This window comes from Salmo trutta, chromosome 23 (genome assembly GCF_901001165.1).
Source record: "Salmo trutta chromosome 23, fSalTru1.1, whole genome shotgun sequence".
Classification (NCBI taxonomy): domain Eukaryota; kingdom Metazoa; phylum Chordata; class Actinopteri; order Salmoniformes; family Salmonidae; genus Salmo; species Salmo trutta.
Window position 1 is genome coordinate 41387987 of NC_042979.1, and position 13348 is coordinate 41401334.

At 41.5% G+C, this 13348-nt stretch overlaps 2 protein-coding genes across 10 annotated transcripts in view; both read right to left on the reverse strand.

The window, feature by feature from the left end:
* Positions 1-295: 295 nt before the first annotated feature.
* Positions 296-10867, reverse strand: ppp2cb (protein phosphatase 2, catalytic subunit, beta isozyme). 4 transcript variants are annotated; one of them, XM_029710347.1, is made up of 8 exons: positions 10776-10867; positions 9965-10074; positions 7227-7436; positions 6257-6430; positions 4183-4272; positions 2926-3087; positions 1215-1333; positions 296-931 (listed from the first exon to the last, which is right to left on the reverse strand). In XM_029710347.1, exons 2-8 carry the CDS (start codon positions 10064-10066, stop codon positions 859-861), a joined length of 930 nt encoding a protein of 309 aa, XP_029566207.1. In that variant the 5' UTR covers positions 10067-10074; positions 10776-10867; the 3' UTR covers positions 296-858. The 4 variants fall into 4 exon arrangements, with proteins under 4 accessions (XP_029566207.1, XP_029566206.1, XP_029566210.1 ...); XM_029710346.1 differs by having other exon boundaries at positions 10762-10860; XM_029710350.1 differs by lacking the exon at positions 10776-10867 and adding an exon at positions 10621-10730.
* An 817-nt stretch (positions 10868-11684) lies between these two features.
* The window catches only part of tex15 (testis expressed 15, meiosis and synapsis associated), a 36868-nt gene continuing 35204 nt past the window's right edge, over positions 11685-13348 (reverse strand). For 5 of the 6 annotated variants that reach the window (XM_029710333.1, XM_029710332.1, XM_029710331.1 and 2 more), the window contains 2 exons: positions 13241-13290; positions 11685-13030 (listed from right to left, as the gene is read on the reverse strand). In XM_029710333.1, the coding sequence (XP_029566193.1) occupies positions 12328-13030; positions 13241-13290 (753 nt within the window). In that variant the 3' untranslated portion in view covers positions 11685-12327. The remainder of the gene's footprint in view (positions 13031-13240; positions 13291-13348) is intronic. The other variant, XM_029710334.1, reaches the window with a different exon arrangement.

Genomic DNA, 13348 nt, shown 5'->3' on the forward strand with positions numbered 1-13348 from the left:
TTGTTTAAGAGCCAGGGGCTTGGAATGTTACTAAGGGAAAAGGCAAATCGCATGGTTGTGGATTAGTGCGGAATGGGAGCAGAGGTCAAGTCACATGAAGGAACAGTATTACCCACAACTTCCTGCCTAGCAACAAAGATCTTTTGATGAAAGGAGAGTATAAATACTTGGTGGGAACATGCATTTTCTTCAGCCATTGGGTGAAAACTTGGTTTGAGTTTTCCTAGTATGTTTTAACTCAGAACCTAACAATAATGATTGGACTTGATTGAAAATATCAGTAAGAGTCAGATTGTTTAGGATTAAAAGTACTTTAGTTCAAATACATCAAAGAGGCAATCACTGACAAATATACAGAGGGCAGTAAACGCAAACGAGTAGGAGAAAGCAGGTAGGTCTATTGACATGAAAGCATACAATCCCAAAGAGGAAGAGGCATCTCCCTCAATTTTAAGCATCCATTCCCAAATAGTGTGGTGAAGGCTAGGGATGTAAGCGTGTGCATTTGTATAAAATACTGTAAATAATTCACATGCCCGGCCAACAGAAATTGTATATTTGTCCAGTGATCTTTGGGTGGGGAAAGGAGAGTTGTCACATTTGTTTGCGTAATGTACAGTCCATGGAAGAAGAAAAAATGAAAATTACGATCAATAGTATAGAGCAGGCAATTGCACTAAAGGCTAAAACAGGACACTGTGTTGCAGTACTGAGACACAGGGCAATGTGTATTATTGTAATGTGTACTAAATGCTTATATGGCACATTTTGGTCCATGTTAGTGCTTTAATGTTGGTAACAGGTCATATGCACACAGGTTTTTTTGGGGGGGGGGGTTGTCGTTTGCTGTAGAGGCATTTATAAGAAGTAGTCGGGGGTACGGCGGGTGACATGGGGCTCTCCGCGTCGAGGTGCAGGGTCGAACTGAAGGCTGGAGGAAGACAGGAAATGCAACATTAGGATGACTCCAATTGGGACCATTTACAGACTAATGGTCAATGGAATCTATAACTGAATTTATGCCAGTTGTGAAGATACATTTTTGGTGCTGAATATAGAAGTTCCAATTAGGGACAATGAGCGTTACTTTGAAGTACACTGAAGAAGCACATGCTACTGCATTCTATTTGTTCTCAGTAACACTCAATTTGAGTTCCCTTGGTCTTAGACTCAAAGTTATAACATCTACTCCAGATAACCTCAATGTCACTTACAAAGAATATTTCAGAGTGTCGTCCAGTTCCATGATGGCAGCTTGGTTGCCACAGCGATAGCAGTAGTTTGGCGCACTGAAGATGGTGACAACATTTCGGTCATGACACCAGTTGTAGCCCTGGAAAATGGCAACGTTAGTACATACAGACCATTTAGTTGAAATGATCAGTTTAAAAGTAAACTGAACCTCATGTCACTTATTCAAAATCATTAGTCAAAACTCTTACAAGAAGATAAATTCAGACCGTTACAAAGCATCATTTCCAACTCTATATTTTCATCCTTGGATTCTTATGCAGAGTGACTGAGCCAAATTAACTCCCATACTTCACCCTATTACCTATATAGTCCAAGAACATTTTACTAGTGCACTTTATGGGGAAGAGGGCACCATTTTGGACACAGACCTAATCTCAAAGCACAGGCTGCCCCCTTTAACGGTATTTTTTTACACTACCAAATCTCTATTTTTGATGTTAATGGCATGTTATAGAAGGGTCCAGGCACCTTGTTTGTGGGGAGGGGGGTAATATGGGGGCTATGAAAAACACGAACCATGGCTCCAAAAACACCTAAATAGTGTAGGTCCTTTTGGAAGCTCTCAGTATAGTGATGCAGCTCTTTAAATGTTTTACATGAAATTGTGTCATTCCGAACTTTCGCCACAAGGTTATATTCCATTTGGTTGCGACTCAAGCGATACCTATCCGTCCATTCTAGAGGTAATTGCCAAAATAAAGGAAACACTTGAGTAAATGAGGGATAAGTATATAGAAAACATAGGATGCTTCCACACAGGAAGTTCCAGACATTTGTAGAATCCATGCCAAGGCGCTGGTGGTTCGTGGTGGCCCAACGCCCCATTAGGACATGTTGGCATTTCCTTTATTTTGGCAGTTACCTGTAGCAGCTGGCTACATGTAGAATGGAACAGCTGGATAGGGGAAACGGCTTGGATCGCACAAAAGGGAATACAGGGTTGGGCTAAAGTTAAGAATGACAATTTCATGTGTACAACATCACTATCATCACCTGCATCACTATACTGAGAGCTTTGCCGTTTCTAAAAGGACGTATTTAGGTGTTTTTGGCACCTTGGTTCATGTTTTTTCAGGGCCCCCATACTACACAACAAGGATGAGGAAGTGATTTGCTGTTTGGGGTAAGTTTCTAAAAAACAACAACAAGTAATCACAAAAAGGTGCCTGAACCCTTTTTATAACATGCAATTTACATCAAAAATAGAGATTTGGTTGTAAAAAAAGAACTTCTCCTTTTAAGCTGGCAGTGGGTAAAACTAAATATAAAACGCTGTACACAAGGCTCTTGAATTATTGATTCCGGTTCAACTCTAGCACAGCAGCTTCCAGCTGAATCATCTACGGAAACATGGAGACTAGCTCTATCCTTACAGTCTTCTGACCTTTAGGTTCCATGAACAAAATGGAAGTACCACAACATTTGAAATATTCAGAAATTGGCCTTTTCCATGGTAGAATTGAAATTCTATGTTCCCTGCCAAAAATATACTATAACTTTATTTTCCATTTACATGGAAGTCCATTAATTCATGTAAATATCTAACAGGTAAAGCATGTTACTACCAGAATCACTGTAGTTGCGCCACATGCTTTAATACTAACTACGCCAACCAAGTATATAAACAAACTTAGCATAAACATTAACTGCCTAAACTAAAAATGGGGTTACCTCCATGACAAGTTGGTGGGCACGGGACACAAGGGTAAGACCGTTGGCATGATTGAAGGTTTCCGAGATGTCCTGCCCAAAGGTGTAGCCGGCACCTCGGGGGGAGATGCCCCAGCCCCCACGGTCATCTGGGTCTGACCACAGCAGGTCACACATGGGCCCCTGAAACAAACACACATGATTAACAAAAGCAGCCCTCAATGACAATGACACATGGGGATTATGACCTCATTCCTGAAACACATTAACAAAAGCAGCCCTCAATGACACAGGGATTATGACCTCATTTAGCATGGCTTGAACACTGAGAGCCTAATACATGATGTAATTCTATGGGCAGTAGGATTGCAAAGGAGGGGAATATTCATCATAAGACCACAGCCCTCAATGACAATGATGCATTTGAAAGGTGACAACCTGAATGACCTACCTCTTGAGCAGAGACCAGGGCTATGTTCATTAGGGCCCACCGTAGCAAAACAGATGAGAAAACGGAAAGAAGCATTTCTAATTGGACAAGTCCAGTTACATCTTTCCCGTTTTACTCAGTTTGGTGCCTACTGAACATGACCCAGGGCTTGGCTCCAACACTGGTAGGTCAACATGACCCAGGGCTTGGCTCCAACACTGGTAGGTCAACATGACCCGGGGCTTGGCTCCAACACTGGTAGGTCAACATGACCCAGGGCTTGGCTCCAACACTGGTAGGTCAACATGACCCAGGGCTTGGCTCCAACACTGGTAGGTCAACATGACCCAGGGCTTGGCTCCAACACTGGTAGGTCAACATGACCCAGGGCTTGGCTCCAACACTGGTAGGTCAACATGACCCAGGGCTTGGCTCCAACACTGGTAGGTCAACATGACCCAGGGCTTGGCTCCAACACTGGTAGGTCAACATGACCCAGGGCTTGGCTCCAACACTGGTAGGTCAACATGACCCAGGGCTTGGCTCCAACACTGGTAGGTCAACATGACCCAGGGCTTGGCTCCAACACTGGTAGGTCAACATGACCCAGGGATTGGCTCCAACACAGGTAGGTCTACATGACCCAGGGCTTGGCTCTGGGTCAACACAACATCATGACCCAGGGCTTGGCTCTAATACTGGCAGGTCAACATGAACTCATGACAATACCACTACCTCATACCATCTGACAGCCCCTCTCTCTGCTTACAGATAGCTAGTATCCAGCCCCTACTGTATGTGTCGTTGACAGGGCTGACTACTAACGTCCTCTGGCAGGCAGCACTGACCTCGTGTGGAACCTCCTGCAGGCGATCCAGGGCCCGGATGTGATCCAGTGTGTCTATGGAGGGGGAGAGGCCACCGTGCAGACAGAAGATCTGAGGCAGAGGAGGAAACAAGAGTATAGATGTTGATTTACACTTATGTGACAAGTTGCTCCGGATAAGAGTGTTTGCTAAATGACTAAAATGTTAATGCAGCCTAAATATAAATGACTAGAGTTACAAATACACATTTTGGACATAAATTGAAGGTTGTGATTAAGTTCAAAAGGAAGCCTAGCTACCGAATTACACTACCGTTCAAAAGTTGAGTCACTTACAAATGTCCTTGTTTTTGAAAGGAAAACATTTGTCCATTAAAATGCAACATGCAACAATGTTGATGACAACAATGCTGTTTTCACTTTGCTTCTTAATATAAATCCACAAGTGTTCTATAATGACACTATTAGTTTGTGTTTCTTACATCAGCAAACTAGCTTGTCTTTTCTTAGCAAGTTGCCTTAAAATCAGTTGCGATGCTTGTTAGCCACTAATGCTAATTGCTAGCTAGCTAATAAATGTACTGAATAAGAGCAAACGTAGCTAGCTAAAACAGCCTGATAATACCAGTGATGGTGTAGACCTAAATCAGCATGTTGTTTGATTTAGAAGATACTGTTGCACAAAGAGGAATATGCAAAGCTAGAAGATGTTAGCTGCATGAAGTAGCCAAGAGAAAACATGCAATGTTGGCAAAGCTTATAGGGTCCCCTAGGAAACACTTTAGTTCCTACCCTGTCCCAATAACTCCTCCTTGGCATTTTAATTAGTTGTCATCTCAAAACACTATTCAAAGTGCCCACTATATATTCTAACTATAGAATTAGAATAGTCATTCTATTTCCATGATTCCAACAGTTTTGCTCTAATTCGCAACTCAAATCGCAATTGCAACATTTAGTTAAAAATAAGTCCTAGATTATTTGCCTATATCGAGCCCTACGTGGCAGTGTGGAAATTCTCTCAATTGAGCAGTGGTGTAAAGTACTCAACATTTTTTTGGTTGGCAGAGTTGCAAAGAAAAAGCCATATCTCAGACTGGCCAATAAAAATAAAAGATTAAGATGGGCAAAAGAACACAGACACTGGACAGAGGGACTCTGCCAGCATCCCGGAGTCGCCTCTTCACTGTTGACGTTGAGACTGGTGTTTTGCGGGTACTATTTAATGAAACTGACAGATGAGGACTTGAGGTGTCTGTTTCTCAAACTAGACACTAATGTACTTGTCCTCTTGCTCAGTTGGGCACCGGGGCCTCCCACTCTTTCTATACTGGTTAGGGCCAGTTTGCACTGTTCTGTGAAGGGAGCAGTACACAGCGCTGTAAGAGATCTTCAGTTTCTTGGCAATTTCTCGCATGGAATAGCCTTCATTTCTCAGAACAATAGACTGACGAGTTTCAGAAGAAAAGTCTTTATTTCTGGCCATTTTGAGCCTGTAATCAAACCCACAAATGCTGATGCTCCAGATATTCAACTAGTCGAAAGAAGTCCAGTTTTATTGCTTATTTAAATCAGAACAGTTTTCAGCTGTGCTAACATAATTGCAAAGGGGTTTTCTAATGACCAATTAGCCTTTTAAAATGATAAAACTTGATTAGCTAACACAACGTGCCATTGGAACACAGGAGTGATGGTTGCTGATAACGGGCCTCTGTACGCCTATGTAGATATTCCATAAAAAAATCTGCCGTTTCCAGCTACTATAGTAATTTACAATATTAACAATGTCTACACTATTTGATAAATTTGATGTTATTTTAATGGACAAAAAAAAAAGTGAAAAAAAAAAGGACATTTCTAAGTGACCCCAAACTTTTGAACAGTAGTGTAATTCGGTAGCTAGGCTTCCGTTGAACTTATTCACAACCTTCAATCTGTGTCCCCCAAATGCCACCATATTCTATACATAGGGCACTACTTTTGACTAGAAGCTTTGTCAAAAGTAGTTAACTTTAAGGGAATAGGGTGCCATGAGGGATGCACCCCCATTACATAAAGTAAGGCCACGTCATGCACTTTTAAAGCACTTGGGTTACCTGTTCGTCGACCAGGGCCGTCAGGGGAAGATAATCGAAGAGGTCTGTGAAGTATTTCCACACGTTGGCGTTGCCGTACTTCCTCAAGCACTCGTCGTAGAAGCCATACACCTGTGTAATCTGCCTGCTCTCATGGTTCCCCCGCAGTATCGTGATGCGTTTTGGGTAACGGACCTGGGGAGCGAGACAGTCGTAATTGAGTTTGGTTCCAAATGCGCCAGGCCTAAATAACTTGATTGATGAAAAAATGCCCGAGTTCCTTTGTAAAGTACATGACCGCGGCACACTACTTCTCTTCTACTTAATGCCATTTAAAATCATGCATTTTACACCACACTTGACTAATAAGTGATCCTGTTATAGCCTATAAATTTACAAATAAGTTATTCCAATAAATCTGTTGTCCTTCGATAAGATGTCCCACAGATACTTCGAAAGTCACAGCTGACGTTTGAGATGAGCTCAATGAATCCAATTCGACCCACTATGTTAACAGCCGTGAGGGGAGTGACACATTGGTTATGAATGTAAACTGTCCCACTTTTAGCTTGTAAGCATTACCGGCTGAGCCCTGGAATACATCGAGTCTACAAAAAAATAAAAACACTTCAGCGACCTACTTTAGTTTGCATATTATCTTTGGCTTGCATACATTGACTCCTGAATACCACCAGCTCCCACACTTCAAGAGCTAGCCTACATCCTCAGATCTAGTCAAACTTGATTGGTCCTTGACTTTCTTCAGGGCACAGTTGGGAGTTCAAAATATATTGAGCATATGAGAATGACATGTCCCTGGTTAAGAAAAACTGGTGCTGGGCAAAAAATATACTGTAGGTCAAATATACTGTAGATGTATTTATCTGGGTCCCATCTTTTTTTCAGTAATTTATTATGGCAAGACAAACCTTATACCAGCAACTGAAATACTGTGGTTTCAGCCCACTCATCAAGTTCAGAATTCACTTGCCTTAAGTGCGACCAGCAGTGAGACTGTTTCCACTGAGTAGTAGCCTCTGTCTACATAGTCCCCCATGAACAGGTAGTTGGTGTCGGGTGACTTGCCCCCAATTCTGAACAGCTCCATGAGGTCGTGGAACTGGCCATGCACATCTCCGCACACCGTGACGGGACAGCGCACCTCCTGCACATTGGACTCCTTGGTAAGGATCTCTTTAGCCTGGAGGGGAACAAAACAAGTGCATTACAGAAAACATCAGTGACTGGTGTATCCACATTTACCTCCTTACTTCATTTGCACACACTGTATACAGATTTTTCTATTGTGTTATTGACTGTACGTTTGTTTATCCCATGTGTAACTCTGTCGTTTTTGGTCGCACTGCTTTGGCCAGGTCGCAGTTGTAAATGAGAACTTGTTCTCAACTGGCCTACCTGGTTAAATAAAGGTTAAATAAAAATAAAAAAGGTTAACAATTATTCATGTGGGTGAATGAAAGACAAGTATTGTATGTGTTGTTTAAATTATGTACAATACATCAGAACACTAGATAGGAAAGCTGCCTCTTTTCTTTAACTTCAAGGGTGTTGTAGCATCCCCTGCCCAAAACACCATTTGCTGTGAAAGCTGCCCCGTTATCACCATGGAAACAATACGAGTGTCTCTCCATGGAGACTCCTCTGCAGCACAGCCCTATCCCTCTTTAATATGAAGAAGACAATGTAAATTCATCAGCAAAACTTTCCCTCTCGCTAAAGAAAACATCCACATGCAATTGTGTCATAACATCATCTCAACAAGAATATGAATGACCAATGAAAATGGACTGGGTAGGTGGTGCATTAAACTAAATTTAGCTTGTTGCACATACTGTATTTCAACTATACAATGCAAAGTATTGGATCGTCAAGCTGGGAAATTATTTTACGGTCTGCAACTCAAATTTGTTTGGTGCAAAGGGTTCTCCAACGAAACAGTGAGATGTTTGTTGCATTTCAAAATCAGGCAGATTCATGTTCTGCACTGTGTGAGGAAAAATATAATTGTTGCGATTGTGATCTCAAATGGTTCCATCCTAAATGGAATCTTCTATTTCTCCAGGGCCTGCATATCTAGCAACATCAACGACATCACGTGGGGATAGTCATAGATTGCAAGCCAGTTCGATCAGGGATAGGAAACTGATGGGGAGGGAAACAAAAAAATCTGAACTCATAAGGGACCACAGTTGCTTGAGGGTCTACATACCCACCTGCAATTCTACAAATTGTTCCATAGGGTGGTATCTCAGTGAGACTGACTTACAAAATCATGTTGGTAATTTGACCATGACCACTAAAATGTAGATAGCTGGCCGCTAGACTAATTTACCAACCTAAAAAATGTTAGCCGACATGAGCTAATTGAGTGACTGGCATAACATGAAAAAAACGCTGCTTATGTAGTTTCGAAACTGTACTTTGTGTATTCTACAATTCTAACTTGCAACCCTAAGTGGGGGGAGGATAATTGGGCCAAAGGCCTTCATCCCGGAGTTAAATATTTGTAGCATTTGGGTACGGTTAGCCACTCGGTGGTCGCCGTAACTATCAACCCTATGAAAGAGCTACTAACATGTATAAGCTAAAGTTTGTAGCTAACGTACTGTTTTTAAGTCCTAACTTAAGTACAAGACAGTAATATTTGCTTCAATTCGATCGAATAAAATAGCTATGCATTTCCAGAAAAAAAACTTTGCTAACTAGTTAGCAGTAACGTCAATAAGCGGAGATACACACTGGTTGGCTAACGTTCATGGTGGCTCATAGCTAACGTTCATGGTGGCACATAGCTAACGTTCATGGTGGCACATAGCTAACGTTCATGGTGGCACATAGCTAACGTTCATGGTGGCTCATAGCTAACGTTCATGGTGGCACATAGCTAACGTTCATGGTGGCACATAGCTAACGTTCATGGTGGCACATAGCTAACGTTCATGGTGGCACATAGCTAACGTTCATGGTGGCTCATAGCTAACGTTCATGGTGGCTCATAGCTAACGTTCATGGTGGCACATAGCTAACGTTCATGGTGGCACATAGCTAACGTTCATGGTGGCACATAGCTAACGTTTCCACTACCGCGCTGTTAGTTAGCTAGCTAGCTACGTTAGCATGTGACAACGGGCAACATTATTGGCAACAATAACTAGCTAACGTTACATGTTTTCTATAACATTGGCAAATAAATTATAAACCTAGATAGTTGAGAAGTTAACAGTAACGTTATCTAGTTAACTGGTTAACTACTTATGTTGTGTAAGTCGTGAAAGTTATTAACGTTAGTTAGCCATCCAACTAGCTTGTTATGGTACAAGTTAGGTAATATGTACATCTCCTATGGGGAGGGAAACAAGAAAAATCTGAACTCATGAGGGTCTACATAACCACCTGCAATTCTACACATTTTTCCACAGGGTGGTATCTGATATAGATATATATATATATAACCTATATAACCTAAGTCACATTAGCGAATAACGAGATGTGGAAATGGATCATAAAGACTTCGGATCAAAATTGTGTATTTGCCTAGTTCGTTACTAACTAACCACCACGGAATGTAGAGGAAACATTGGTTAGTCGTCGACGCTAACTTGCTAGCTAGATTTCAGCGGCTGAAAACATGTTATCGGTGAGAAGTTAACTAAAAGTAACTTAGAGAGAACATCGCTAGCTAACATGTCTTCAGTCGGGTGTGCTTACCTTTTCGCATAGCGTTCGCACTTGATTCTCCGACAATTGCTTGCATTCATTCAGTTGCTCGACCCACTGATCCAATTCCTTTGTAAATACTTTATCGTCCATTTTGAAAACTGTTCAGATAGCAAAAAAAAACAGGCTATGGTGAAGTAATGAAACAACCGTTATTTCGCTCAAATTCGACGCCACTCAAGACGACGGCTGGGTTTGTAGAACGCTGCGCAGCACTCTAACGTTACCTATATACCTATAATCAACGAGCCAATCTGTGATGATTATTATTATTATGGGTACCGTCAATACAACGCTAATGTTTCCGTTATTTTTATGGCCCACTTATAAACCATATGGTGCGGCAGGGACGTCCCTGTTTTCTCGGCACTGCGAGCGATGTCTTTTCGGTCGCTAGCTCCCTGTCGCCCCCGACCTTCCAAAGGAAACTCGCTGTGTAATGGCCGCTCGGATCGACGTCATCACACTGGTATTTCTAGAACGATGGAGGTGGTGAACGCGTGTGCGCCGCCTTGAGGACAAGACGATTCGCCAGACAGATGGCTACCGCCAAATACTGCAATAGGAAGAATATAATATGAGAAACATAAAAGAGATGCATGATATGGAGAATAGATTAAGCAGGCTATAGTCTTGGGGGCATGTACCGTTTACTAGCGTTGGGTTAGTAATCGTAGAGTCTCTGGTTCAACTCCCGGAGACGACAAGGTCCATAGTTGCCTCAGGGGAGTTGGGATATGCAAAAACACATTCCCATTACACACAACAAGACGAATACAAGCACCCACCAAATTCCTATTACCAGGGTTAAAGCCTGTCCTGTGCCAAGTGCTTCTTTTGCGTGGCAGAAGAGTGCATTAGCCAAGCAGAAGTCTACAGCCAATGGCTCAGGGAGCCAACGCATTAATGCAACTTTTCAGGTATTAGGCAAGGTTATTACACAAGCGTGGTTACCCAACCTCCGTTACACTTCGCCCCCTCTGACCTTGCAGAGATCCAGATCAAGGCACCGATGTGACTCAACATTTGGCGCTGTCAATGGGGCAGGTAAAGTAATCAGCAGAGCTAGATGTGGGCTGTATTTGGTTCTACATTTTCTGACCAGTGTTTCAAAGTTTCATCTGTCAACCACACAGGAAGAGTTTTTTCTTTTTGGGATGCTGCATGTTCCGTCAGTTTTCACACCTCTGTAAGGCAAGAGAGAGACTATTAGATTAAAAAACATTTAGTTCAGAATGATACATACACATTACCAGGCAAGTCCTTTTTTCTATATATACAACTTTCCCTTGGGACACAACTACCGAACCGTCCAATGATGGGATTTCTAAATAAATGATCTGGGCTCCCGAATGGACTGATCTCTATAATATATTCTGAATTGGCCATTATTTAACAAGTATGGTCCGCAGAACTATTGAATCTGAGCAACCCTTTAACTGGAACATAATATGATGGGGACTGAGGGAGGGAATGGGTTGGAGTCATCTTTGTATGCATTTCTTTAATTGTTTTTGTAGGCCCCCCCCCTGGAAAAAAAATACAAAAATAAATAGAAAGTTGGTTAAAACAGTTACAAATTAGTTCAGATGACAGATAATTGCACCTTTCTAATGAAGTATATTAAAAAGTTTTGTTTAACAACATTATATTTAACAAATATTACTTATTTTAAGGTTGATGTTGCTGTGATGCACAAATGGTAGCCACATTTAATGGATTTGTACAAATATATTTTATTTGTCAGTAAACCTACACACAAAAAATAATTCTGCTGGGGAAATAGTTATTAAGGGTTAAGTTTGCCAATGTGACACTTGATTACAAAACAAAGCCTCAAGCAGTAGCCTAAACATGACAAGCGCACAAAAATCCTGAGTAAAGCAAACAAGCTAATAACCAAAAGCGGTCTTTAAAATTCAACAAAACACTTAAATAATATTATTTACAATTCGATATTACAAAATAACAATATAATCCACTTTGAGGAATAAGTTAACAACACTTTATACAATTCATTTTGGTCAGAAAATAAGACTTTCAATCAGATATTGCTTATCAGCAATTGACAACGTGTTTGATATTATATACAAAAGAAATAGTTACAACAATAAAAAAAAGTAAAACAAACATGAAACAAATTAAATTAACTTAAAATAGTGAATTCAACATGAAATAAATTAACTCAAATCCTTTTGTTTCCAACTCCCCGTTGAGTTCCTTATTTTTTGACGGATATTTGTTTCCTGATCCAGTTCAGTATTTAAACACGGAAACACCAGCACTTCCTTATTTTCTAAAGGTCCTTATTTGCTTTATAAACCTGTTCCATAAAAGTTGATAAAGAAGCAGCACTACTCTACATAGGGAGGAAATCTCCCTCTGTTGTCAAGAGTTGCTGTGGATAATTCAGGATTGGCAGTGGAATAGGTCTGACCATTCAGGAGGAAAAATGGGTAATTTATAGGAAGGGGCTCACATACGGGAGGGAAATTATTTGTAGTGGTAGCGAGAGCTGGGAGGGAGTGCAGAGATTGTTGTGCTGTATTTCCTGCTGTTACAGATGGAGGAGAAGAAGGCAGACTAGACCAGGAAGACAGATTAGTTTGCTCTAAGAGGACAGGCTCCCCGATGGGGGGATGACCATTGTCCCCAACACCAATCCACAGAGGATGCATTGGCCTCAGATCACTTCCTGTGATGTTCTGGATGTTCTGGGGGTTATGGGGAATCCAGTTCATGGCCCACTGTTGCCTCCCATCTGGTTTACTTCCCACCCCTCCCATTGAGGCAGGTAACTGGATCTGTGAGTTTGGCGCTGTCCCACTTTTACTAGTCCTCAGACAGGCCCTGATTTCAGGGTATGTTGGCACGGGTCGGGATAAGGAAGATGCAGGGATATTCCTCTCCATGGCTTGCGTATCATGTGACCTTTCACCCCAGTTTACTACCTGGCTCTTAACAAGGTTTTCTTGGTGTGTCCAAGCCTGGAAATGGGCTTCAGGGTTGCTTGGGGCTTTGGCCCAGTGGTATACATCTGGGTTATCCCTGTTAGGGCTTGAGTTGGAGAGGAAAAACAAGTTAGATGATAGATGGTCATATTTTCCCTCCTCCAAACCATTATTTAGCAATCTTTAATATGGTAGGAATACATTACATATCAATTGCTACTGTGTTAATTCATGTTTTGCTTCTGATACACAAGGGAAATAACAGTGATCCCCTTCCTTGGTTTATTGACACAAACAAAAATGGTAATTTACTTACGATTTTGTGAGGTCTATTATCGGCAAAGACCCATGTTGAGGAAATTTCTTCTGGAAAATAAACCATACAGCAATAAAAGCACAGTCTAATTGATTTATTTTTACTAGT